Below are 27795 nucleotides of genomic sequence, written 5' to 3'. Positions count from 1 at the left end.
TTGTCCTGCCTAGAACCTTCAGGACAATATTGACTAGAAGTGGCGAGATGGACATCTTGTCCGGCTGCTTGTTTTAGGAGTAAAGCATTCAGTCTTTCACCTTGAGTATGATGTTAGCTCTGGGTTTTTCACAGATGCCCTTTTGCAGGTTGTGAAGGTTCCCATCTGACCAGTTCTTAGGAGTTCATTGAATGTTGTTGCTTTTTTAACCATGAAAGGGTGTTTGATTTCGTCAAATGCTTTTTCTGCATCCATTGAGATGCCCACATGGTTTTTTTCTTTATTCTAATAATACAATGTATTTCGTTGATTTTTGGATATAAAACCAACATTGCATATCTGGGATAAATCCTACCTGGTGTGGTGTATAATCTTTTTTATATGTTGCTGCATTCAATTTGCTAAGATATTGTTAAGGATTTCTGCATCCACATTCATAAGAGATATTGGCCTGGATTTTTTTTTCTCATGATGTGTTTGTCTAGATTTGGTATCAGGGTAATGTTGACCTCATAGAATTTGTTGACAAATGTTCTATTCCATTTTTTGGAAGCCTTTGTGAAGGATTGGTAATAATTCCCTTTTAAATGATTGGTAGAAATCAACAGTGAAGCAACTATGGACCTGGGCTTCCTTGGTGGGAAGTTTTAAAATTACTCATGCAACCTCTTTCCTTCTTCCATGTCTATTTAGATCTTCTACTTATTCTAGAGTCTGTTTCAGTGGTTTTGGTCTTCCCAGGAAGTTGTCCATTTCATCTGTTACCTAATTTCTTGGCATAGAGCTATGCACTATGTTCCCTTCCCTTATAATCTTTTTCATTTCTGTAAGAGTGGTTGTAGTGTTCCCTCTTTCATTCCTGATTTTAGTAATTTGAACTTTTCTCTTTTTTCTTGATCAGTTAAAGGTTTGTCAATTTATTGATCTTTTCAAAAGTCAACAAAATTGGTTTTGTTGATTTTCTTTATTGTTTTCCTATTGTGTTTCATTTATTTCTGCTCTAACCTTAATTACTTCCTTCATCCTCTTTGCTTTGAGTTTCGTTTCTTCTTTCTAGTCTTAAGGTAGAAAATTAGGTTATTGATTTGAGATCTTCTTTTTAGTATTGGCATTTACAGTCAAAGATTTCCCTCTGAGTACCAATTTAACACATCCCATGAGTTTTGGTATGCTGTGTTTTCATTTCCATTAATCTAAAACTATTTTCTAATTTTGTCCATGATTCTTTAACACACTGATTATTTAGGAGTATTTTGAATTTCTCAAATTTCTTTCTCTTATTGATTTCCAATTTTATTCCATTTTGTTTGGCGAACACAGTTGTATGATTTCAATTCTCCAGATTTCCTGAGGCTTATTCATGGCCTAAAATATGGTCTATCCTGGAGAAGGGGGACGTATTCTGCCATCGGTGGTGGGTGTTCTACGGATGTCCATGAAGTCTAGCTGGGTTTTAGTGTTGCCAAAGTCTTCTACCCCTTTGTTGATGTCCTGTCCATCATTAAAACTGGGGTATTTAAGTCCCCAACTGTTACCGTTGAAATATTTGTTTCTACCTTCAGTCCTGTCAGTTTCTTCATGCCTTTTAAGTTTCTGTTGTGAAGTGTGCCTATGTTTATAGTTGCTATATCTTCTGGGTAAATTTTCTCACTGTAAAATGTCCCTCTTTATCTCTAGTAACTTGTTTTGTCTTAAAGTCTATTTTGTCTGATATTGGTATAGCATACTAGCTCTTTTACCATCCCTCTACTTTCAATGTATCTGTATCTTTGAATCTAAAATGTGTCTTCTGTAGAGAGTTTGTAGTTGGATCTTAATTTTTCAATCCATTCTGATGATCTTGCCTTTTAACTGGATTGTTTAATTCACTAATATGGTTGATATTTTGCTTTTTCCCCCCATATGGCTCAAATCTTTTATTTTCCTCTGTTTCTCCTTTTCTTCTTTTGCATTAAATTGATATATTTTCTAGTGTAACATTGTGATTCCATTAATGAATTTTTTATCTGTATGTTTTAAATTATTTTCTTAGTGCTTGTTTTAGGGCTTATACTACATCTTAATTTACCAGAATCTACTTCAGGGATGTACTACCTTAGTTGCAATAAGATATGTAAATTGACCTCCTTTATAAAAGCTTTATTTCCTCCACCCTTTTTTGTGCCATTATTATTATTATTATTATTATTATATATATATTACATCATATTTGTTACAAACCCAACAATACATTTTATAATTATTCTTGTGTATAATCTTATGTCTTTTAAAGAAGCTGACAGAAGAAGGAATAAGCAGGTATTTATAGAGTTTGTTATATTAATCTTCTAATTTACCATTTCTGGTTCTCTTCATTTCTTTCTTGGGATTTGTGTTACTATTTGATGTCATTTCCTAATTGCAATCCAGCACTGCAACCCACCAGCCTCCTTTGTGCCATTACTGTCAAATACATTACATTTCTGTAAGGTACAGGTCCTACAACACAATGGAACACACATGGTTTTATGAAATTGCTTTTTGAATAACTTGAGGAGAAAGAATAAGAAATATGCAATTATATTGCATTATATATATTATATTATATTATATTGTATTATATTATATTGTATTATATTATTATATTATATTTTATAATTACCTTGACCAGTGCTATTTGTTTTCCTACACAGATTTATATTATTGTCTAGTATTTCTGGCTTTCAGCATTAAGAACTTTGCTTAGTATTTCTTGTAAGTCAGGTCTGTTAGCAACAAATTCTGTTTTTCTTTATCTGAGAATGTCTTCATTTTACTTGTGAAAGATAGTTTTGCTGGATATAGGAATCTTGGTTGACAGGTTTTTTTTTTTCTTTCATCACTTTGAATCTATCTCACCCCCTCTGGCCTCCATTGTTTCAAATGAGACTTCAGCTGTTAATATTACTGGAGCTCCCCTGTACATATTTAGTAGTTTTTCCTCACAGCTTTCAAGATTTCATCTTTATCTTTGGTTTTGAATATTTTGACTATACTGTGTGTCTGTCTAGGTGTGGGTTTCTGCATTTTCCTACTTGGAGTTTGTTGATCTTAGATTTGTAGATTAGGTCACCTAAATTGTGTCCCACATTTCTCTGAGGCTCTGTTTCTTTTTCCTCATTTGTTCTCTATCTGTTCTTCAGATTGCTTAATCTCTATTAATCTAGCATCAAGCTATCCAATTCTTTTTTTTTCCAGCTCAAAACAACTGTTAATAGATTTCGGTGACATGTTCATTTCTATTGTACTTCTAAACTCCAGACTTTTCATTTGGTTCTTTTATATATTTTCTTTTTTGTCATGACATTCTCTGTTTGGTGAGTCATTGTTATCATTCTTTCCTTTAATTCTTTAAAGACCATCTCCTTTGGTTCTTTAAGCCTGTTTATTATGCTGCTTTGAGGTCTGTCTACTAAGTCCAACATCTGGGCCTGCTCAGACAGCCAGTTTCTATTGCCTGCTTTTTTTTTTTTTTAACTGTGTGTGAGTTACACTTCCTTGTTTACTTTTTTTTAATGTCTTGTAAATTTTTGTTAAAAACTTGCTATTTTAGATAACATATTGTAGCAACTCTGGATATTGATACCCGCTCTGAAATGTGTTGTTTTTTTATCTGTTTATTGTTTGCTTGTCTATATGCTTAGTGCTGCAGCTGGACTGATTTGGTGAATTAGTCTATTTCCCCTGTCTTAGGTAGCCTCTTTTGTCTCTGCTCCTACTTTTTTTAAATTTCTTATTACTTATTTATTTATTATTTATTTATTATTTATTATTTTTATTATTACACCTGGTTTCCTAGGGTTTCCTAGCTTTCCTTGGTCAACACAGACTCATGATCAGCCACTGAATGTCAGAGGTTGTGCCTAAGTCCCTGAACCCATAAGCTTTTCACTCTTTAGATTTGGCTCTGTGTGTGACTGAGAGGCATATAGCAAGTTTACAAGTTTGTCCCCTGCTCCACCGGAGACTGGGAGCCCAGAAGTTCCTTCTCCAGCACTTCAGAGGCCATAACGGGGGCATGTTCTTCTTGAACATCATGGATTACTGTGATTCTAGCAGGGCTCTCTTTTACTCTTTTTTGCCTTGATCTTCTTATTAAATTTCTGGCTGGCCTGTTGGTATCACACTCACCTATTAGGCTTCACTGACTGCTACCAGATTGCGCTACTGTTCACAGCAATGCCCTCTGGCATGAATTTCTCCGTAGTCTGATCCACACAAGGTTGGGCCTGTTGGCAGGAGCAGCGTATTGCCTGAGGCTTTCTGTGGCCCTCCTCTGGGCAGAAACTTTGTGCTACAGAGCAGAAGCTGTGGGGTGTGTGCACAGGGGCGGGGGAGGGGTGGCATTGTGGGACCTGGTGCCACCACTGCCTAGAACAGATCTTCCTCAGTGCAGAGCCAGGGGTGATGGGAGGACCTCTGTCCACTGGCTGCCTAATCCACTAATTATAGCTCTTCTACCCCAGGAATATGGGGGATGTAAGTGCTGCCGCTCAGCTGCTGTGCCCAGAATTGCTGTTCAACACATGGAGCAATGGGGGATGGAGCACTGTGCTCTTCACCAGCTGCCCCACTCTGATCCTCCTTGCAGCAGGAGCTGGGCATGGGGGCATGGAAGAGCTGCCTGGCTTCTGCCACTTTATCAGGGGAGGCTCTTTGTAGCACAGAGCTGTGGGACATGGGATCTGCAATGTTCAGCCATTGCTTTATTTGACCCAGAATAGGTCTTTCACCCCAGGCATCTGGGGAGTGGGACCTGCCACTTGGCTCCTGAGCCTGCTGGAATAACTCTCCCACAAGAAGGAGCTGGGTGGAGACTGGGTGCAGCCCCTAGCTTGAGACTGGGTGCAGCCCCTAGCTTGAATGCCAGAGTCTCTCCTTGTTTTCACCAAGTTTCCATAATTTTGTTGGATGCATGGTTCTTAATTTGTTGAATCTCTAGAGACTTTGACAATTGTCTTTGCTAATTTTAACCAGTTTAATAGATGTCTTTTGGTGGGAGGAGCTTCCTCAATCTCCTCCCACTGCATTCTTGGAGTTCTGCCTCTGGTTGTTCTGTTTTTGTGAAGTGTCTGTTTATTTCTTTCACTCATATTTCTATTGGGCTGTCTGTTTTCCTATTGACTTGTAGCAGGTGATATGTACATTCTGTAAGTGTACATTGTTGGAAATATGTGTTGCAAAACAATTGCCCACTTTGTGGGTTGCATTTTTAATATCTTAATGGTATTTTTTGATGAATAGGAGTTCTAAGTTTTAATATTGTCAGTGCTTTCTTTGATGGTGTTTTTATAGTTACTTTTCTGTTTAAGAAATCTTTGCCATCCCAAAGGTTGCAAAAATGTTCTCTTGTATTTTCTTCGAAAGGTTCTTTTATCTTTCACATATAAATCTGCAACCCACCTGGAATTGACTTTTGCTCAGGCAATCAGGTTCTTTATTTTCTTATGTGGATATCCAATTGACCTAACATTTTTATTGAAAATGCCATCCCTTCCTCACCACGCTACAATATCACTTTTATCCTAAATCAGACTGTATTTGTGTAGGCCTGTTTCTGGACTCTCTATCCTGCTCCACTGGGAAGTTTATCTAACTTTGCCCCAGTACTACATTGTCTTATTTACTAGAGCTTCATAAAAGGTCTTAATATCAGTAGTTTAAGTCCTCTAGCTTACACTTCCTTAAGATTGCCTTGGTTATTCTCGGCCCCTTTTGTATATTCATGTGAGGTTTGGAATTAGTTTGTCAATTTCCACAGGGGGGCGGAAAGCAGCTGGGAGCTTTGTTGGGATTGTATTTAACTTATACATCAATTTGAGGAGAATTGGCATTATTAATATATTGAGTCTTCCAATCCATGAATATGATATGTCCCTTTATTTTATTTATATCTTTTATTTTTGTCCTCTCAAAAATGTTTTATGCTAGTTAATACAAAGGCCATGCATATGTTTTTAGATTATTTCTAGATATTTGATGTCCTTAATACTATTGTAAATAGTATCATCTTAAAATTTAATTTTCCATTTGTTGCTGGTATATAGAAATATAAATTTTTTTTTAATATTCACCTGGTATCCAAAAATCTCCCCCCTCATTCAATTTTTTAAGTTACTAGTCTATTTGTTTTCCTCAGGTGAAAAGGATTGTGTTTGTCATATTCAGTTCATGGTACATTACTGCCATTTGTCCCTGCAAGGCCTCTCTCTTATATGGTTCCTTTGTTTGCTCATCCCTTTTATCTCATTTCCTCCCACCCTCTCACTGACCACCATTTTCATGTGCCTTGTGTTTGCTCTCTGGTTACTAGTGGGTCTGGGAATTTTTTCATACTCTTATGGACTTTGAAGTTTCCTCCTTGGCAAAGTTACAGTTCATGTTCCTTACCCTTCTCTTGGAATTGCTCTTTACCTTGTGGAATTTTAGGATTCCTGCATTTTTCCTCTTGTCTTTATCTCAAAACATGATACCAGAACTGAAAGCATGGTCCTCTCTGGCTTTTGCCCGCCCATCGGCTAAATGGAGACTGAAACTGAGACCATGTGTACACCAGCCTCCACCACCATATATGAGCAGCAAAAGTCCCGAGTTAAAATTCATAGTCGCATTTTCCTGCATGCAAATAATGTACGGTAATGCTATTGCTTCTTAGCCTTGCAACTGGCCTAATACTTCAGCTGTGGGACAGGGCCTCCTAGGGACAGTAACAATAACATGGAAGTACTAGTAGTGATTGTTCTTGTGCTGCTCCGTGAGCATTGTTATGTGCCAATGTCACTAATATGAATTCAGCACTAGCACCCCGATGTTGCAATGCACTCAATTCATAAACTGTTTTTAAAAATCTAATAGTGCTCATCATCGTACTAAGCTTTCCACAATAAAAGTAGCATAGACCTTATCATGGTGCTCTGGTTCTGTATTATGTAAGGCCAACACCTGCATAGATATGCACGTCCAGAATGTAAACCAACATGCACATGCGTGACAGCAAGTGCAAACTGTGGGTCTGAGGACATTAGGGAGTACTCTGTGGTTGGGGCTCACTTTCCACATCCTACCCATTTCTTTTGCCTTATTACAGTGGAGTGTCATTTGCTCCTTCCAGGTCTCGCCCCATATTATCTGCTTCACATTCCTTTGAGTTTCATTTCTCAGTGAGAGGTTAAGACTTAAAAGACAAATATTCCCAGCCTTTCATCCCTGTAACAAACGAGTGTGGAGCGGCTACTATATACCAGGCACAGTCCTGGGCCAGATGGGTGGGATTCGGTGGGAAGCACTGGGCATGGGAGGCGCATCACACAACATTGAAGGACTGGTTCAGAAGCCCTTCCTAAGAGCAGGGATGAGGGGAAATGTAGGAGGACTCTGAGCATGAGAAAGCTGGGCTCATGGGGGAGGAAGCCACTGAAAGGAGAGTTGGGGACACTGGAAGACACATGCTATATGATTTCCCATTTTCCCCTGAGCCTGGCCAAAACACTCTTAATTCATTGAGGACTCGACTGAGGTAATCCAAATCAGATCTCAAATTTTTGTATTAAGTTCTACCAAGTCACATTTATTTTTATGTCTGATGTACCTGACATCAAATAAACAGTTATTTTAAAAATTGGGTGCATCACAACACTATGACATAGCCAACCTTTAAAAAAAATGAATGATTTATTTAAAAGGTTGGATGTGTCATACGAGCGTCTAAATCAGCAAGTGAAAAATCCGACATCCCAGCAGCTGGGCAGCCAACGGAGAACAGAGGAGTGAAAATGGTACAGATTAAACAAAGGATATTTTTTTTCCCTAGGAAATTAGAAAACAGTGTGTAAGTGTGACATTACATGGCTGAAATTGAAATTATTGGAATGTATGTACTTTGCATTATCCTAAAGGATGCTTGTTTAGACCTGATCATGGTAACATTTTTTGTTTTGATAACAATCCCCCCTTTTTTTAACCTGTTAATGGGTTTTACAAATGTGTCCAGTTCTGTTTTGTTCTCAGAAGCCTTGGGATGCTGAGAGCCTACCAACAAGTGTGTGTTATGTGTGTGTGTGTATTTTCTTTTATCTCCTTGCCTGAAGATGTTGTGGAATGTCTAGTTGCAGTGAGATGGGTTAAAGAATTGAGCAGACCTTGCAGGTCATATGATGAACAGGTTTCTGTCTGTGTGCCCCCCTCTGTCCCCCCCTTCCCCGCTCAATCACACACCTCAGGAGGGACATGTTATAAAGCTGTGGGGAGAATGCTTACCAGGTTAGCACGCCCATTCCCATTTTTAGCTGTGCGACCTTGAGCAATCCCTTGACCCTCTCTGGGCGTTCTCTTGTTGGTGGATAAAATAAGAGGTTGGATTCCAGATGCTCTTAAAGGTCCAGCCTGTCTCTAACCTCCAATTACATGGGTCTCTAATGTTTTTAATTGCAGGATCCATGCCTGATGTGTCTCTCCCCAGCAACACAGTGTATAGGGCACTCAGTGAAAGACTGTCGGATTGGATTGAACGAGAGAGGCGTCCAAGGTGAGCCGAGGGTCGGGCCGGAAGGGAAGCAGTGGAATCCATCATAAATATTTTCAACCAAGGGAGAGCTGTGTTGGGGTGCGTGACTGGTCTAGATTCACTTGAGTGTGGGATTTGGAGCCCCGCGGGGGGAAGGTGGGCAGGAAGCTTGGATAAAGGCTGAGAGAGAGCTCGGGCTGGGACGGCGGAGTTGGGGACGGAGCACAGAAAGGAGATGTTGGGGGCTCCAGTGATGACATCTCCAGGGGAATCCTACCCTGGAGGGCAGGGGACAGGCAGGAAGGGAGCAGGAGAGGGGAGAGCCCCAGGCCCACAGCTGCCTGGGCTCCACAGACCCCTGTGCCCCTCCTGCTGGGCCGGCTGGGCCCTGAGTCCACGGGCGCCCCTCACGCTAGCTGCACCCAGGTCACACCGGCTGCCAGAAAAGACGCGGAGGGCGGCCCTGGCTTCTCTGGGGGTCAGCTCCTGCTCTGGAAGGCCCCACAGAGGCGACTGTCGCACCGTGCCCGGGAACCAAGCCTCTGCTGCCGGAGGTTCCTCATCCAAGGACAGGCTGGAGGGGCTGCCGAGCAGGGTGGGCAGGGGCGCTGGGCTCTGCGGGCCGGGAGCACCTGCCATCGTGGGGCAGAATGGGACCCGGGCCTGGAGAGGAGCCATCCTGGCGGCTCGGGCTTTGATGACACCAGGCCGGGAACCTCCCTGTGACCGTCCTGCCCCTCCTGAGCCTTCTTACTGGGGGGCTGCATCCCCTCCTCCTGGCCCCACAGGGGTCTCCTCTAGTTGTCCCAGCCCCCACCCCCCCGCCACCTTGTGAAATGTTTTGAGACTGAAATAAGAGAATGCAACTGGAAATACTTTGAAAATAAAAATAGCATTGGCGTGCAGGATATGATCGTATTCTGGGCTCAGCTGCCGTAGCCGTGAGGAGCAGCCCTGTGGCCATGCCATCGCACGGGAGCAAGTGTCGTCGACCCAACACAGCACCACACAACACGACACAACACAACGGAGTCTGTCAGCGCTGCGTTCCTCTCATTAATCTCATTTACCTGGTGCCGCTTGCTGTCCTGGCTGGGACGGCGTAACGTGACCCCTGTTCGCTCCCTCCCAGCCCTGAGCTCGGTCTACGGACACGTGTGAGCTGGGCCACACTGACATCACATGCTCGTGGACAAGAATGGAGAGGCCTCTGAAGTAGAGGTGGGCCTGGTCCTTCATCCTGGCCTCTGCAAGCGCATTCATTCTGTGTCTCAAGAAAGAAAAACTGAAACTACAGGCCACAAAATGACAAATAAATAGAAGTCTTTTCAGACACTCTCGGAGCAGCAGGAAAGACTCAGTGTTGTTCCCCTGATGGGATCAGTATTCTGGAATGAAGGTGGGTGACCCTTATGGAGAGGAGGGCGTGCGGGTGGGCTGTTTCGCTCTCGAGCTCATATCATCCCTGCTGTGCGGCAGAGAAGCCCCCGGCTGAGTCCAGCGGTGCACACACCACCTGAGCTGAGAACTCTGATCCGCCCCGGGGCTGCAGGCTGCTCACCTCACTGTGGGGGTGTAGTGTCTTTGCTGCATTTGCTCCCACTGTCCCCAAGGGTCACCTCCCACCACTGCATGCTCCCTGGGTCCCGTAGGAGCATCTCTTCCAGACTTTGCTCTGGGTCCGCCCTCTCACCTTGAGAGCCTCTGGCCCGGCTCACGTTTGTCTCTCGAGCCTTCTGGCCAATCTGAATTACCTCCTTTGTGGGTCCCAGCCAGCCCCCGCCATGGCACCAGGACCCACGCACAGCCACCCACAGCGTCTGACACTGTGGGGCCAACGGCACCACTGGCCCAGACCACCCTTTCGCACTGGGTGCCGGAGGCCCACGTGTTTGGTTGCAGCCGTGAGCCCATCAGCCTTCCTGTCCTACCATAGTACACTCTTCACGTGACATGCTCCCAGTTACCATCCATGCTCCCTTGGAAGCTCCTGTCTTCGGTCATGTCATCCTCTCGCTCTCCTGTGGCTCTGTGGCGTGGTTAGCGTGATATCTGAGAAGGAGGGGCTGAGGCAGCAAAGCCACCTTGCTCAGATCACACGAAGCTGGTGCGGCCGTTGGGGGATGGGTGTACCTGTTCATTGGTGCCATCTCTTCTGTGTCTGTGACACATTCCCCACTTTCTGTCGTCATGATTGTCATCCCAGGACCTCAAAATGGTTGCTGTGGTTCCAGCCATCACACCCTCACTGGAAGACAGGACAGGAAGAAGGGGGCGTTTTCTACAGAGACCCCCATCTTTGCATCTGATAAGAAAATCTTCTCTGGCAGACTTCCCCTCATGGCCCATTGGTCAGAACTGGCCCCCCTTCCCTGCTCCTGGACCATCACCAGCAGATCTGGGCCAACTGTAATTCACTCTGTGGGACTGGGGGAAGGCCCTCCTGGTGTGGTGTGCACAGCACTTGAGTAAGAGGGGCTCAAGTAACAAAATCAATTTGCCTGATACCGGAACCCACTGGGGTTCCTTAGTGGGAAAGCGGGGCTCGACAGGGAGCAGTGTGGTGGAAGGGAGCTGCTGGGACAGCTCCTCACTCCCCTGCCTTTGCTTCCTGCTGCAGCCTTTGCCCCTGGCTGACCGGGTTTGCTCATCCCAGGCCAGCCTCCAAGCACTTCCCAGGCCTCATCGCAGCCTGGGAGTTGGCCCGACACCCAGGCCCATGGGCTCCCTGCCTCTCAGACTTTGAACCTGCCACAGGAGGGATCCCACACTGCACGGGGACAGGCACATGGTTGCATTTGATTGGTGCCCGGACCCTGGCATCACACCTTATCCTGCACGCAGCCGCCCCAGCCAAGAGGAGCCGTGTTCCTCTCTCCCTGCCCACTACTTCTCCAGCCAGACACAGGCCCAGAGATGCTCCCACGGCACGTCCCTTCCTCTCCTGCGGCTCCGAGCCAGCACACCGCCAGGTTACCCACCAGCCGGTGACGATGGTGCCACGATTCCTGAAAATGTGTCCTAGGGTCTGGGTGGCCCTGTTCTCCTTCTGTCCCTCTTCCCGTATTTAGAGACAGAAGAGAGAGAGGCTCCAGTTCAATATTCCCTTCACGGAGGGCGTGTCTCTGGCTAGAACCCAGAGGCCGCGTGCACCTCGACTGGCTGGATGCAAAATGATGGGGAGCGATCAGAATCACAAGATCCCTTCTGCTCTGATAGGGATCCTTCTGGCCGCTGTCGTGTGGGCACCTGGTTGGTTCTCACTACAGGTTCGAGGAATAAAGTGGAGAAGTTTGGGGGTTTTCTGGGAGGGGTTCCCATCATAAGCCAATGAACATACTTGGAAGTGTGTCCGGGTCCCTGGTTATCCCTGTCTGAAGTGTAAGAGGTACTCTCCCATTCCTCCATGTGTGTTCACACTGTTGCTTATAAACTCTTTACCAATGAGTTCCCCTTCTCCCTCGCCTCTCATGCTAGAGCCTGCGAGCCTTGCAGGGTCTCTCCCGCCTCCACCGAGGGCCTGGAATCTTCTGTGCTTCCTCTTTGGCTCCCAGTGCTGCCTGCCGCCTTGGATGGGAACCTGTTCCTTGGTCCTCCCACCCTTCTTTGTTGTGCCCCGGCAGTGAAAAATATTTATTTTATTTGGTGATACCTAATGATATTGGAAATACAGCACGTATTATCTATCCTCCACTCCTGGAGATGGGCTGGGGCCAGACACTGCTCTGCGGCGATAAGGGGATCCCATGACCGTCCGTGCTACACGTAGTTTGTTTCCTGGAGGATTTAGCACAGGTAGAGGGGCATGGAGACTTTTCCTTCCTCTTGGGAAGATTTTTCATTGCTTTGTAAAAATGGAAATTTAAATCTGAAGCAGGGCCTTGGGCAGCTGGTGTTTCCACTCAAATTATCATGCCTCAGCCTCGTCACGGGTCCAGGGGATCGTGCTGCGTCTGAGGTGACAGTGGCCCCGAAGCGGGCCCCGCTGGCTGGGCCTGCCCTCTGGCCCCCCGGGTGCCTGCACGCGGGGCCCTGCCGCTGCCTCGGGGGCTTTGCCTAGAGCACGGGCTCGCCCCGTCCCCACCGCCGGCCTCTTCCCTTCCTGCACCGGATTTGGTCCAGAGGAGACCCGCGGAGGCGATGCACACATCTCTGAAATATTGTTTCTCCCTCCCAGCCCAGTGTTGAATCCTTTTGGCTAATGGAGTCACTGGTTTATGTTCAGGGAGGCAGGGAGGATGTCGGGGGCTGACTCTAAATTATGTGTGGGGGGCTTACGGCCCGGCCCCATGACAGGAGCACTTCTGATTTATCCTCTGCAGCTGGAGACTGACCTTTCCCCTTTCACTCCTGCTTCTCCCCCCTTGGGCTTCTGAAGCAGCACACATCTTTCCATCCGAAACTGTGTGCGGGGAGGCAGGCCCTGGGCCTAAGTGTTCCGGAAGCTTCCCTCTTGCCTGCGATATCGGAGAACCCTGTTGTCCCAAAGCCCTCTGCCTCTTAGGAGCCCTTGGGATGGCTTCATCTTCCATATGTCAACCTGGAGAATGTTGGAGAACGATGCTCCAACTCACTGTCAGTGTTTCCAGAAATAAAAACCGAGGGACAACTCTGCAGATGGTGACGTGCCCCCTTCCCTGGAGCGGGGCAGATGTGCGTGTGTAGATTTATGGCCGTGAGAGGGACGTGCCCCGTGTCCCCTCTGCTCCCTCCCTTTATGACGCCCAGCTCTTGGGTGAGCTGGGTCAGGGTCTGCTAGCTCCCGCGTGGCATGCTTCCTCCAAGACAGCCCCACGAACGTCAGACTCCCCACACTGCGCATCCACCGCGGCCCAGGAAGCCAACGGAGCGAGGCAAAGGAAGCAACCGAGAGACGGGAGGCGGGACCGCCCCAGCTGTTGGCCGCTCGGGGCAGCAGAGGTGACCCCGGGCAGGCTGCAGGGCCGGCGCTGTGCTCGCGCCCCCGGTGCTGCCCCAGCTTCCCTGCCCCAGGCAGGTTCTCACAGGGGTGCTGGGGGTGACGGTTGTTTTTTGAAAGACGAGGACAGTTTCCCTTCACTCCCAGGTGGCTTCTGGCAGGGGGCTGTTCACAGGGGCCCAGCCACCCACTGTGCCACGCCTCACCCAAATTTACCAGAGCCAAACGGATTAGGAACGAAGTCATTATAATAAAAAGAATAAATATGCCGGGTGAAAAATGGATTATTAATTCAAGCTGTGCCCTCCGTCCCAATAATAAATGACCTAGCATTAGGAAAAGCCGGTCGCTAAATTAAAACGAATGTGGGAAGGTGCCCCCCAGCGCGGGAGCCCACGGCCGGCCGGTCCCCTCCCTCCCCGAGCCCCAGCCCCAGCCGCGCCCGATGACAGATCCTCAAGCCCAAACTGACAGCTCCTCAAAACCTGCCGAAGAAAGCCAGCATTAATTAAGTCATTGCTGGACTGTAATTTCCTTGAGAAGTAAAAAATTCTCACACAAGAAAAGGTTACAGAGACCTTTTCTGTGTCAAAATTACCATGCCGCATGAATATTAACGCTCTTAATGAAGACAACCTTTTTTTCATCAAGAAGGTTCTGGAGCAGGTGCCAAACCTGAAGTCTCACTCCGTGGGTTTCACAGTCTCGGGAAGTTGGCACAATGCAGTTTTCCCATTAATGCCACCATTCCCCCCACGGTCACACCTGCTTGTCCCCGCCCCCCGTGTGCAGAATTACAGGTGCGCCTGGGCCATAGTGGGAGGCCAGGAAGAGAGGAACTCGGCTCTGACCCCAACTGCACCCACGGTCCTCAGACAAGTGGTGAGCACCCCAGTTGGCCTCTGGAGGACACTGGTGGGCATCGCTGGCCCGGGGCACCTGCAGGCGGACCCGGGCGGAGCAGGCTCTGGGTGGGACACCGGCCGCGCATCCTGCTTTTCCTTTCTGAGGTGCAGCATTGAGTGATTTCTCCTGGAAACGACGATGGCCCCTCCCCTTGCCCAAGCCCTTTGCGTTTGGGGAGACTATTAGGTGGGGTAACTTGGAGGTCGTCAATGGAGTGTTTTAGCACCTGTAATGAGTCCCCAAATGTCAGCCCGATTATTAATAATAATCCAGTGAAATCTCTTGACTCAGTTGTTTTGGTCCTCGGTTATTGTCTTCCCCGTTCTTTTGGCCCTCCACCTTATGAAGATGCTGAAAACAGAAACATGGGTGCTAGTGCAGCGTGGAGGGGGGCAAACCGTGGCCGCGCAAGGGGCATCGAGGCCAGCTGGCCGTTCCCCCATCCCCACCCCTAGAGCCTCGGGACAGCTCATCTCTAAATTGCACTGCTCTTCGTTTCTTGCCGATTAGTCATTTGTGACGTCATGAAGGTTGTGGCTATAACCAGTAATAATAAATCTGGCAGTTTCGGTTGAGCCATATAATACCCTGTGTGTATTTAAAAGGTAAGCCGTGATATATAGTTATGGGTGCTGATGTAATAGCTATTAGATTTATAATATGTCGAAGGAGCATAATTTTATTATAAAGAGCAGTAGTTTACAATCTTATTATTGTTTATTACTGACGTCAGTACAGGGCCCATAAGAATCAGGTTGCAACTGGAAGAAGATCCATAAATGTCATCAGTTTTGCCAGAATAGCTCCTCTTGTGAGCAGACTTCAGCTGGAAAGCAGAGACGCTGGCCCACGTGCGCAGCGGGCGGCTGCCCCTGCTGACATGGCGACATCGTGCTGTCCCCTTGCTGTTGGGAGCGCGTCCCCAGCCCAGGGCACAGGTGCCCGCCCGTGCCCGTGGAGACCCAAGCCCATAGTTCTGCTCCCAGGAAATGAGCAGAGGGGACAAGGTGCATGTGGAGGTCGAGCAGAATCCGACGGTCGTTTTCCACGCGACCCCGGGCCACGGAGGCCAGGAGAGCACGTCCAACGCGAGTCCTGTCTCTCCCACTGGTCTGCAGGCTGGTTTTTAACCAAACGTCCCCCACGACGTTGTCCGTCGCCCCTGGGAAAGGATGACAGAGTTGGGACCCTCCCCGTTGGGGCACATCGGGTGGAAAAATGAAACCACACCCCCAGACATGCATCGGTGAGCCCCTTCTGCCTTGTCACTGCGCGGTTCTGTTGCCTGAGCAGGCTGATGGCGGCGCATCTCCTGCTGGAGCGTCCTGCGTGGGGGGCCATGCCCGGAGCCCAGGGGAGGAGGAAGACATCAGGGAGAAGGGATGACTCAGGGCGAGCCACTCTGGAAAAACCAGTGTTTTATTTGCAGGAGAAACTACTCTTTTGCACAATTCTCCACATGTCTTGTGTCTGAAGCCTGACTGAAACAGCAAAAATCGGGGCACCTGGGTGGCTCAGTCGATTGGGCGTCTGCCTTCGGCTCAGGTCATGATCTCAGGGTCCTGGGATTGAGCCCCGCATCGGGCTCCCTGCTCGGCGGGAAGCCTGCTTCTCCCTCTCCCTCTGCTCCCCCCAACTCGTGCTCTCTCTCTCTCAAATAAATAAAATCTTTATATTTTTAAAAATTAATTTATCTTGTGGAAGGAGGGGGCCCTCCTTGTCTTCTCTACATGATGAAGGTTCAGAATGAACCTCACTCACTTTAGTGTTCCTCTGCAGGGTTTGCTTTGCACATGGGGAGTGTGACAGGAACAAAGTCTGTGCAGACGTTTCATTGTCGGCACTCCCCTCAGCTCTGTTGGAAGCAGGGCCTTCTCCTGGGCGGACAGCTTTCCACCTTTGTGTTCTCAAGCCCCAGTGGACTCAGCCGGTCTGTGGACAATCGTCGTGTCTGAATTCAGCAGCTGGACGCGCCACATTTCAGTGCGCACTTACATGCACAATGACACCCTCCCGAGGGGCTGATGGAACCTTGCACAAAACTTTTGTGGCTGATACTTTCCACCATTTACGCGCTGTTGCAACCACTGGGGCCCTGATTTACATTTGTGGAAACCGGAAGCATTATCTTCCAATCTACTGGTCTGTTTTCTATCCTCTTGGCTTTCCACTGGGAAGCGATGTGTGACCATGACCAAATACAGCCTCCAAAATAATAGGTCCTCAAAAATGCTTGTCAGATTAAAGGGGATGAATTCGTCAGTTCTATTTATACTAAAATAACTAACCATGTGGTTGGCTTGGGGGCGGGCCCCGTTCAACTGGGCCCAACTCTCCAGGGCAGAAGCTGCGGATTCCACCACGACACGGAGGCACTGGGCCTTCCATTCCCCCCTCCGAGAGTGGCCCCCCACGGCCCTTTGAGGGCTGGCTGGCCCCCTTTGTTGGCATTTCCCCACCCAGCAAGGGCCCTGGCCCTCGGAACCCCTGGATGGGCACAAACCAGCCTAGGTAACACACCCACACGGTCCCACACAGGAATATAACGTACTGAATGTGTTGACTGGTGCTATCCAAGATTTAATAATCATGAACTCCACCCAAATTACACATGCTATAAAATGGCAATTTTAATATCATGGACCTGGTGACATTTACACACCACTTGAACTTTACTTCAGTGGTTTATATATTACCATCTGCAATCCTTTAGAAATGTGGCTTCCAAGTAGTTTATTCTCCATCTTAGAATTATTTCTGGACTTTGATACGATCACATTTCCCTGGCCTGCCACAGTTTTAAACTCCTCATAACAGTTCCCATAGAATATTCTATTTCAAGGTAATGCGATTGCATGTGGTCATTTTCAATAAAAATAAAACCATGAAATAATGTTTCTATACACCTGATGGAGGTAAAAAATAAATCCTCGGGTCTGCAGAGTGAGACCCAGAGAATTCCAACAATGCAGTGGCAGAGGGGGCTTCCTTCCAGCCGCACCCCAGGCTCCAAGCCGAGAAGGGCAGCATCTCCCCTGGCAGTCCGAGGCTGGGGCCAGAATTACCAGCTGTTCCCATGTGGCAGTTGGGGACCCTCCTATTTTGTGGGGTCTCCCTGACACATCCTTCATTTGGGCAGCACAGAAGTGGCAAAAGAGGACAGGTTTGGGTGGGGGCATCTTACAGCCCTATTTCTACCCCTAAGGGTAAACTGTATTCAGGGACGGTGCCCCTGGGGTGCCCCTGCCCACACCACAAACCACGGTCTGTCCTGTCCCCACAGCACCCGGCAGGATCAAACAATAGACTCCCTTAAAAAAATAGACTGTGACCCCGTGAGGAAAGACAAGCTGCGCGCACATCCACACTCTGGCACGAACACCCAGCGTTGCATGTGAATGATCCACAGCTGCGCCTCGCTCACGGTCACGGACGAAGCTGCTGGCCCCTCCCCGTGTGCAGGACTGAACGGGACAACCCTCTCCGAAACTGCACTGGTACACAGGGTGCTGTTTGCACTGCGCCCACAAGGGGAGTATCTGCAGAAGAGGACACCGTCACTCACCTCTTCGACCCTGGCCTGAAGTCAGGGGTTCAAAAGCAACCAGAACTCACTTTGTTTTGCTGATTGCCGTGCTCGGCTGCCAGTGTCTACACCTGCCACTCAGCGGGATGTTCTTCCGTGGACATATCTGAGACTTTACCTCTAGTCATCTGCTTGGTGTTGCTCACCTACTGGTGTGGAAGGAAAATCCCTGAGCCAGAATTAAATTCCGGTCTTTCTGATGCCCAGCCTCCAGGCCTTTGGGAAAATCACCCAACCAGTTCGTTCCCTCATCTGTCAAATGATAACTGCCCAGCTCAGCCTATCAGCCGTTCCTCAGGCTCTGGATCTGGTTCCAGGACTATCTCATTCTTCCCACTTTTACAGAACGCTCACACCGCACACTGGGGTTAAACACACAAGCTCACGTCCACTGCCATACCCCCCCACTCCATGGCCTGGAGGGTCCATGGGATGGAGGCATGCCACCTGCAGGGGCTGCCCTGGGAGGGACCCTGGGCTCCCTGTGCAATTTGGCTAGATGGGGATGGTGACGTCTTACCAGGCACCACCGGACATGTCTAGCTTCTTCCTTCCCTCTCTTACACGATCCATCAAAGATAGTATTCAAAACTCAGAGCTAGTAGCCCTCTCCCACATAATTTAAATCTGGGTCCACCCACCTCTGCTCTTTCATTGTGTACCTGTCTCATGGGGCCTCAGGCAGAGAAATGCCCAGGGCGATCCTTCCAGCTGCCGACACAAAAAGGCGGTGCGGGAGAGTGGGACGAGAGGGTCGCCTATGGGTTGGGGAAGCTGGGAGCTGTGGGTGGAAAATGCCAAGTAGCTGGCATCTCCGTTATCTTAGAGGTCCACGGGGATGACCAGTGTCTGGCCCTGGACCCGCCCATGTGCTGCCATCATGTCCTTGGGTCTTCAAACGGCTGTTTGGGCAGCCCATGTGGAATTGGAAGCTTCTCTGACTCAACCAAATGCAGTGGTTTCATTACAATGTTGGGGGAAAAGCATCTCCTTTGAACATTAAGGGCCGTTCCTCATGAGCAACCTAAGGTTCTGCCCAAGTGATTGTTGAGCCTTCCCGCAAGAGCAAAGCACAGTCCGTTAACCCTTGTGCACGTTGGTCCTTCCAGTATCACAGAGCATGAATATGAGGAGGAGATTTCCTGTGCACGTCAAGCCTCAGCTCCAAAGCCTGGCTCTGAAGTGCTCTCTGTGACCCTTACCTGGCCCTTCTTAGCTTAGCCATTGCTAAGCCCTCCCTATCGATGTCATTCTCAGGCTGTGACAGAGACCCCGAAAGTAGAACCATAATCTGTGGCAACTATAAAACCATTATTCAGCATAGAGAGCAAGAACAATAGGCCAGAATCAGTGCCCCATAAAAGATCATAGAGTTCAATACATAATTCTGAGACAATTGGATACCATTTGGAAAATATGAAGTTGGATTCTTTTCTTACTCTTCACACAAAAATAAACTCAACATAAAAATAAATCATAAAAGGGGTGCCTGGGGGGGGGTGCAGTTAGTTAAATGTCTGACTCGGTTTTGGCTCAGGTCAAGATCTCAGGGTCCTGGGATCAAGCCCAAAATCGGGCTCTGCACCCAGCATGGAGTCTGCTTGAGATTCTTTCTCCCTCTCCCTCTGCCCCTCCCACTTGTGCTCTTTCTGTTTCTCTCTCAAATGAATAAATAAATAATATTTTAAAAATCATAAAAGTACTCAAAACAAGAAGAATTTTATGTAGTATTAGAAAGAGGTCCTTTCTTAGCAAAATATAAAATCGAGGAGTCAAGGTGAATAAGACTGAGAGGTCTAACTGCAGAAATAGTTTACGTCTCTGTACTGGAAAGAGCACCATTAAAACAGTTAAAGGTAAATGACAATGGGAAAGTATTTGCAACATGGTTACAAAGAGTTAATTTCCACACTATATAAAGAGCTTCGAAAATCAATTTAAAAATACAAAAAACTCAATGGAAAAATGAACAGAATACTAAAACTGGCCAATGAACATACAGAAATGTGCACAACTTAACCTAATATTTTAGAAATGCTGCCTCAAACTGATGCTTTTTATGTGTGTGTGTGCGTACATACATACATATATGCGTCTATATACACACTATATATATTGTTATATACACTATTTTTTTCCAAATGATTTATTTTTTAGAGCACTATATATAATGTATATAACTACTCAGGTTACACTGTTTACAAAGATAAGAGAAATGGTTATGTTTATAGGCTGTTGGTGGGATGTTGCTGCAACTTGTTTTGGAAAGTGATTGAGCTGTATCCGCTGACATTTAAAAGACATGTGCTTTCTTGTTTGCTAATGGTAAAAAAAAAGTTTCATTTTCCTTTCAAATGCTACTTCTGCAATAAAAAACAAAGTAGCAGAAATATCTTAAGTTTACTGGATGGAAAAGAGGTTTTTCTGCTTGGGTTTCCATACAGACCTCATTTTAAGAACTCATTTGGGTGGAACTCATTTGAAGAAAACTCAGTGTATGAAAAATCAGTGATTAAATAGGAGTCATGAATTTGGTGATCTGTAGGACCTACAGTAAAGTCCTTCAATAACACCTCCAAGATGTCTTGAAATCATTTGGTTTGGGATCACTGACACCTTTTAGTGCTAAAATATTAAAAGTTACTGCCCATGAAAGATCAATCAGACATGAAGATAGTTCTTAGTTTAAATCTTCGTGCAAGGCAATCCGAAAATAATTATTTTACCAAAACTTAATTAAAACTTACCAAAACTTACCAAAACTCAATTCATCCCTGATTATGAAAAGTACGTGGGTATACATTTCCACTCTTGAGTACCATGAAGAATCACATGGCTTCGTCTCCATCAACAACTATACCATGTTGGGTAAAAAGTTGTGACCAGTTTTTGGTGATTTTTCCAAACAATTCCCCTTCTGCACTAAATGGAAAGGTTTAGGGCAGTATGCTTTCCTTCTCTCCACACCGATGCATCCATTCACCCTCCATCCATCCAGTGTTTGTTGGTGCCGGTGGGAGGTGAGGCTGGTGCTTGGCACTGGGAGAGAGAAGAGAACGGGACAAGTCCTGAGGCTCAAAAGAGGTTGCGGTCTCCTGAAGAGTGGTGGGTTTATAACTGACAACATAGTACATGTTTCAGGCGGTCTGGATGCTGGGGTGCTTTAGAACAGGGTCAACTTTTTCTACAAAGCACCAGATAGTCAATATTTTAGGCTTCGTCAGCCAGATGGTCTCTGTCACAACTACTCAACATTGCGTTGTCCCACAAAAGCAGCCATAGAAAATACGTAAACATCACACTCACTGGTGCAAACCTCGAAGCCTCCCCTCTGAGATCAGCAATAAGACAAGGGTGCCTGATCTCGCCACTCGTATTCAACAGAGCACTGCAAGTCCTCACTGGAGCAATCAGGCAGGAAAAAGAACTAACGGGCATCACATCAGAAAGAAGGAAGTGAAATGATCTGTTTGCAGATGACATGATCTTATATATAGAAAGCTCTAAAGATGCCACAGAAAACTGTTGGAACGACTACAGGAATCTAGTAAAGTTGCAGGATACAAAATCGACATACAAAAATCAGGGGGCATTTCCACACACTACTTCTCTGAAAAGGAAATTAAGAAAATCCTGTTTGCAATAACATCAAAAAGAATAAAATACTTAGGAATACATTTAACCCTGGAGGTGGAGGACCCATACGCTGATGATGGCATTGACCCCGGAGCCCCTCCGCAGCCTGACTCCACCCAGTCCCCACCCCACTGCTGCTCTAATCGCAGATGCTCAGGGCGTGTTCTCTCGCGCGGAAGATAGCAATTCCGCTCAGCATCTGTGTTGATGGACCAAGAGCAGAGGGTGTGTAGTCAGTCAGTGAACTACATTTCAAAGCTCACAGAGGAAAGGTCACATCACGCTGATGCCTCAGTGGACAAAGTGCAGAACAAGGCTCCTGTTCTGCATCTTTCCTTGGTAATCCTGCTTGTCTCTACCTGTGTCTGTCTTGTATGTCTGGGCATCAGCTTCCTCCTGTGTAAATGGAAGAAATTGTCTTGCTCGGTGGTTTCAAACACAGTTTCACAGCCGCGGAGCCCTTTATTTAAGTAAAGTGTTGTTTGGTGTATTAATCTGCTAGGACCTCTGTTATAAAGTGCCACAAAGTGGGTGGCTTCATCCACAGAAGCTGATTCTCTCCCAGCTCCGGAAGCAGGAAGTCGGAGGTCACAGTGTCAGCAAGGTTGGTTCCTTTGAAGGCTGGGAGGGAGCACTGGCTCCAGGCTTTCCCTGAGCTTCTGTGGTTTACCAGAGATTCTTGGTGTTTCCTGGTGTGTCCGTGCTTCACCCTGGTTTCCGCCTTCATCTTTACATGGAGTTCTGTGTCCGACTTCCTCTTCTTATGAGGACACCAGTCACATTGCATTAGGGACCATCCTAATGACCTCATCTTAACTAATGACATCTGTAAAGACCCTACTTCCACCTATGTTCTCTTTCTGAGGTACCGAGGGTTAGGACTTCAACATGTGAATTTGTGGGAGACACAATTCAACCCAAAACATTTGGAAATGTGTAATATTTGCTTTGAAACACAGATTTAAAAAGCTGCTTCAGTTGTAATGGCGCAGAAGACCAAGAAGACCTGACCCCTCCGCCCCGCCATGTCCCAGTTGAAGATCTTCAGGCATCTCTTCGGGGTATAGTTCAAAACTTACCAGACTTGTGCAGTGAAGAATTGACCTTACCGAATAAGACATTTGACCTTTTCCCTTGTCTCCCAGGAGGTGATCTCTAGAAGGAGGGTCTTTGTTTACCTGGGGACCTGGACTCTCTGGACAGCCTAGCACTGAGATTTATGGTGGAGGCTTCAGGCCTGGGGTGTGCACTTGACCTCCAGAGTGGCTGGGGTCTAAAGGTCAGCCAGGTTGGGCACTCAGCAATGTCTAGTTATCAAGCCCCATAAGAACTCTGGACACCGGGGCTGGGGTGACCTCCTCTGGTGGGCGACACTCGATGCGTGCTGTCGCAGGCCAGTGCCCACTGCTGGGAGGGGAACTGTGCTGGCTCCATGGGGAGGGGGCAGCTGGAAGCGCTGGTCTCTTCTGGACTCCCCCATGGGTCTCTTCCCTGGGTGGATCTTCCTCGGTGACCCTTCCCTGTCATAAGCCGTAGCTGTGTGTGGAACAGCTTTCAGTGAGTTCTGTGAGTCCTTCCAGCAAATCCTCAGACCCGAGCAAAGTTCTGGAAACCTGCAAACACTGCAGTCGGTGTCAGAAGTGAGGGCGGTCCTTGCAGGCTGCTCCCCAGCTTCCCTAGCCTGGAGAATCTGTTGTTGTTAATGGAGAATTTTCAAACCAGCAAAGTAGACAGAACGGTGTAAAGAATCCCCAGGTATCCACCCCCATTTCCCCAAAAGACCCCAGCCAGTCCCACCCTTGCCCCTTTAACCCCCACGCCTCGACTCCCCCACCCTGTATTAGTTATTTGGATGCAAATCCCAAACACCATTTTATTTCCTGATAAAGTTTCTTTAACTTCTTACCTGCTCTGGTCGCTTTTGTTCTGCCTCTTTTCTCCCTTCCACATTGCTCTCTGGGGCGGGCTCTGATTTCCTCCTCCCACAGGTCCTCCTCCCATCCCATCGAAACCTGCTCATGACCTTCATCAACCACTCCTTCTCCCCGTCCTTTCCTACACTTGGTCAGAATGTGGGGGTGAGTGGAAATTTTATTTACCAAAAAAAAATTAAAAAAAGAAATTCATTTACACTTGGTTGTTAATATCAAGATCAGATAAATTTGAAAAGAAAACAACTAAATTAAGTCATCTCCCAATTTTTTCTGTGGTCTTTATTTTCTTCCCCCTCCCCTCACTGTTGCCTCCCCCTTTACTGGGGTGTAATTAACAACTGAACCTGTAAGCTATTTAAAATATAAAAATACGTATACATTGTGAAAGATTACCCTTATGGAGCTGGGTGGCACATCATCACCTCACATGTTTACCTTTGCCGGTGTGTGAAGAACTGAAGTTCTGCTCTCTTGGTGAATTTAGGTGATACTACACGGCATTACCAAGTATGGGCACCATGTTTTACGTTCAATCCTCAGGCCTTATTCATCTCATAAGTGAAAGTTTGTGCCTTTTACCAGCCTCTTCCTATCCTCCATCCCAGCCCCTGGCAACCACGTTTCAGGTCTTTCTTTTCCTTAAACTCCTGCATCCCCCTCCTTAATCAATGGCATCCAATCAAAACAGAAAAGTCATTCTGCCCATCTTAAACTCGCATGGGGAGAGGGTCATCCTCAAAGGTGATGTGGCTGGTGCAGACTCCATCAGAGAGCACATATGGCATTCAGAGACATAAGGCTCAGAATCTCTAAACAGTATCGCCAGGGAGTTGGGTGTGTCTGGAAAACACTTCAAGTTTGCCCTAGATTCTTCGCTTTATAAGGTTTGGTAGGATGGCCAACTCTTTTGAAAAATGGAATTGAAGGTGAGCAAACTCAACAGGAGGCGGTTCTATGAATGGAGCTTAGTTCCATAGCAACAAGTCAAGGTCAAAGAAAAGCAAATTTTGCAAATATTTATCATGGAAGCAAGACTATTTACCATCTATTGAGTGTTTGGATTAGTGCTTTATAAACAGTGTTGTGTTTGTTCTTCTCAGCCGTCCTCCGTGATGGGTCATTAGGAGACAGAAACAATCAATGGGCATAAGAATGTCAGACCCCAAGTCCAGTTCATCATGTGACAAGGATGTGGCCCACCTGACAAGTGGGGGTTTTGGAAGCTCACTTGATTCCCCTGGGAATCCAGGGTCCAGTTCCCCTGCCCTCCCATCGCCCCCAGGAACCAGGTCTATTCTCAGTGCACAAGAGGTCCTTCTGCCTTCTCTGCCTTTCAAGGTAGAGATCTCGGTTCGTTGAGAGTACTGGAGGAGAAAGACAGAGACAGCTCTTAAAGCCTCGGCTAAGGGAGGTGACTGCGCTCAGCCGAGACTGGACATGTGGCCGAGAGGCCATGTGGGAGCCAGGGGTCTCCCAAAAGAACGTGCAGAGAAAAGATCAAAGGCAATGGTCCTGCTCTCATGCCCCTTACACTTACCATGCAAAGGCTTTTCCTGGGTCTGCCTCCTGCCTTGTCCCTAGCACCCTGGCAGGGGTTGGGGTCACCCCCATTTCAAAGATAGGAAACCTGAGGCCAGCAGGACAGGGGTGGGGGTGCCAAGCACTTGGAGGAAGAGCAGGGAAGCTGGGGCTGCCGGCCGGGCAGGGCCCCTCCATCCCGCGGGGGCGTGCAGACTGCCCTCCCTGCCCCAGACCCCCACCCCGGGGTGGCTGTCATTACGAAAGGCCACGTGGGAGCAGACCGGCACGGGCAGATTGGATGACCCCCGGCCTTTCTGGTCAGCCCCCCCCTCACCGCAGTCCCTGGCCCGGGTTGTTTATCTCTTGCCCACCGCTTGTGGGCTCCCCGGTGGTTTATGTTCAGTGCGGTAAAGAAATGACCATAAAAAGCCTGCTCTGGTTTGGTCATTCGAGCTGGCCACCGGGGAGTCACAAAGGCCTCAAGGAGGCCCAGCTGCAAGCTGACACTGAGTGTAAATCACTGTGCCGGCTTGTCGGGGAGGCCAGGCCACCCCCCCGCTTCCAGGCTCCCCAGGGCTGGCCTGGGCCTCGGTGGGACTCAGTGCCCCGGCACGGCCCCTGGCCGTACCCAGTGCTGCCCCACTGCAGGCGTGCTAGGGCCGCCAAGCAGATGTTCCTCGCGGGGGCCTTCTGCCCATGAGGCAGGCAGCCCCCCTCACAGCTGGCAGAAGCTGGAAGCCTGGGGGCCCAGGCTGGGAGCAGTGGTGGCCTGGAGGGTCCCAGGTTAGAGACACATGCACAGATTTACATGCTGCACTGTCCGGGAACAAAGGAGGTCATTGAGCAGAGGGTCTCCCAGGGCAGAGGCCGGCACTGACCTTTCAGAATGGGAGGCGTGAGGGGGCCAAGCCCTACATCAAACCAAGAGGGCTCAGGCCAAAGACAAATCAGAAACACCATCCGGGAGCCCCCAGAGCTCCACACACAGGGCTCCATCGCCCCCGAATCCAGGGTCTCTGCACGCAGGGCTCCCTCTCCCCCACTCCAGGGTCTCCACACGCAGGGCTCCCTCTCCCCCCTCCAGGGTCTCCTCACAGAGCTTCATCTCCTCCTCTGTCTGGTGAGAAACACTTTTTGTTTTTTGTTATCACATGACAGTGATAAAAACCAGCCTAATAATCATGTTGCTCCCCTCCACTTGTGTCTTTGTGGAGAATGGGACAGTGTTTGCTAAATGGTATATATATATATATATATATATATATATATATATATATATATATATATATATATCGTGACTTGTGTATTGTTTTATATTGGCTTATTAAAATGATATCTAGGATGGTATATGAAGGAAGAAAGATGCAATTAGCTAATGGTGTTTCATTATTTAGATTTTGCATGAACAATTGGCCCTCATCAATGAATATACAACCTATAACACGGACCCTTTGGAACTTTAATGAGCAGGTGCCCTGCCGTTATTTTCCAGGTGCTTTTCTAGAAACGGCTGACCAGAGATCAGAGGGCAGAATAGGCTGCTGCTGAGATGGTGTCTGCCTTTGCACTGAAACAAACCCAGCACTGTGTCTAGGTGTCTCCCTCCTTGCCCGCCCCACTGCTGGGGCGAATGCTGCCGAGTCCAAAGCCCAGGGCTCCTTCCCCAGCCATAGCAACCGGGTCAACGAAGATGGCTGCACTCTGGTCAGCAGGCTCCTTATGTAGCATGTGCTTAGACGTCATGTTTTGTTTTTAATTAGAATCCACTTAGTTATTGGCAGGCAGGCTAGACACAAGTGGTCTGAGGACGAGTTCGTCACTGGACTTGGTTGTAGTCTTCTGTTTATGGTCCGCCTCTCAATAGATGTAAACTCCAGGGGCAGCGTCCTGGTGTCTCCTGTCTGCTGTGCTTCCAGAACTGGACTCGGTGCCTGGTACATAGTAGGCCCTCAATAAACATGTCCCTGAGTGGACGAAGAGATACGTCTCCTGCCCTACAGCCCACTGGAATCTGAATTATTATATCACCTGGGCACTTGGATATGTGTGTATATGTGTGTGAGTGTGTAGGCTTGTGTGAGTATGATTTGTGTGTGAGTGTGACCTGCATGTGGTATGTGAGTATAAGTTGTATATGTGAGACTAAATTATGTGTGAGTGGTTTGTGGGTGTGAGTGGTGCGCATGAGCGTGTATTTGTGGGTGTGAGTGGTGCAAATGAGTGAGTGTAGGTGTGAGTTGTGCGTGTGAGTGGTTTGTTGGTGTGAGTTGTACGTGTGAGCGAGTATTTGTGGCCGTGAGTTGTGTGTGTGAGTAGTTTGTGGGCGTGAGTTGTGTGTGTGTGAGTGAATGGTTTGTGGGCGTGAGTTGTGCATGTGAGCAAGTGGTTTGTGGGTGTGAGTGGTACGTGTGAGCGTGTATTTGTGGGTGTGAGTGGTGCATATGAGCGAGTGTGGGTGTGAGTTGTGCGTGTGTGAGTGAATGGTTTGTGGGTGTGAGTTGTGCGTGTGAGCGAGTATTTGTGGGTGTGAGTGGTGCAAATGAGTGAGTGTAGGTGTGAGTTGTGCGTGTGAGTGGTTTGTGGGTGTGAGTTGTACGTGTGAGCGAGTATTTGTGGGTGTGAGTGGTGCATATGAGCGAGTGTGGGTGTGAGTTGTGCGTGTGTGAGTGAATGGTTTGTGGGTGTGAGTTGTGCGTGTGAGCGAGTATTTGTGGGTGTGAGTGGTGCATATGAGCGAGTGTGGGTGTGAGTTGTGTGTGTATGAGTGAATGGT

At 47.7% G+C, this 27795-nt stretch overlaps 1 protein-coding gene across 3 annotated transcripts in view; it reads left to right on the top strand.

Annotated features, from left to right (window-relative positions):
- The window catches only part of ZNF407 (zinc finger protein 407), a 518640-nt gene that overhangs the window by 459946 nt on the left and 30899 nt on the right, over positions 1–27795 (top strand). For 2 of the 3 annotated variants that reach the window (XM_081801009.1, XM_081801007.1), the window contains exon 9: positions 8449–8542. In XM_081801009.1, the coding sequence (XP_081657135.1) occupies positions 8449–8542 (94 nt within the window). Of the gene's footprint in view, positions 1–8448; positions 8543–9427; positions 12363–27795 lie in introns of those variants that run through there. The other variant, XM_081801010.1, reaches the window with a different exon arrangement.

This window comes from Leptonychotes weddellii, chromosome 13 (genome assembly GCF_054177405.1).
Source record: "Leptonychotes weddellii isolate Sample4059 chromosome 13, ASM5417740v2, whole genome shotgun sequence".
NCBI lineage: Eukaryota > Metazoa > Chordata > Mammalia > Carnivora > Phocidae > Leptonychotes > Leptonychotes weddellii.
Note: the sequence above shows the minus strand (reverse complement) of the source record. Positions and strands in the feature narration are given on the sequence as shown.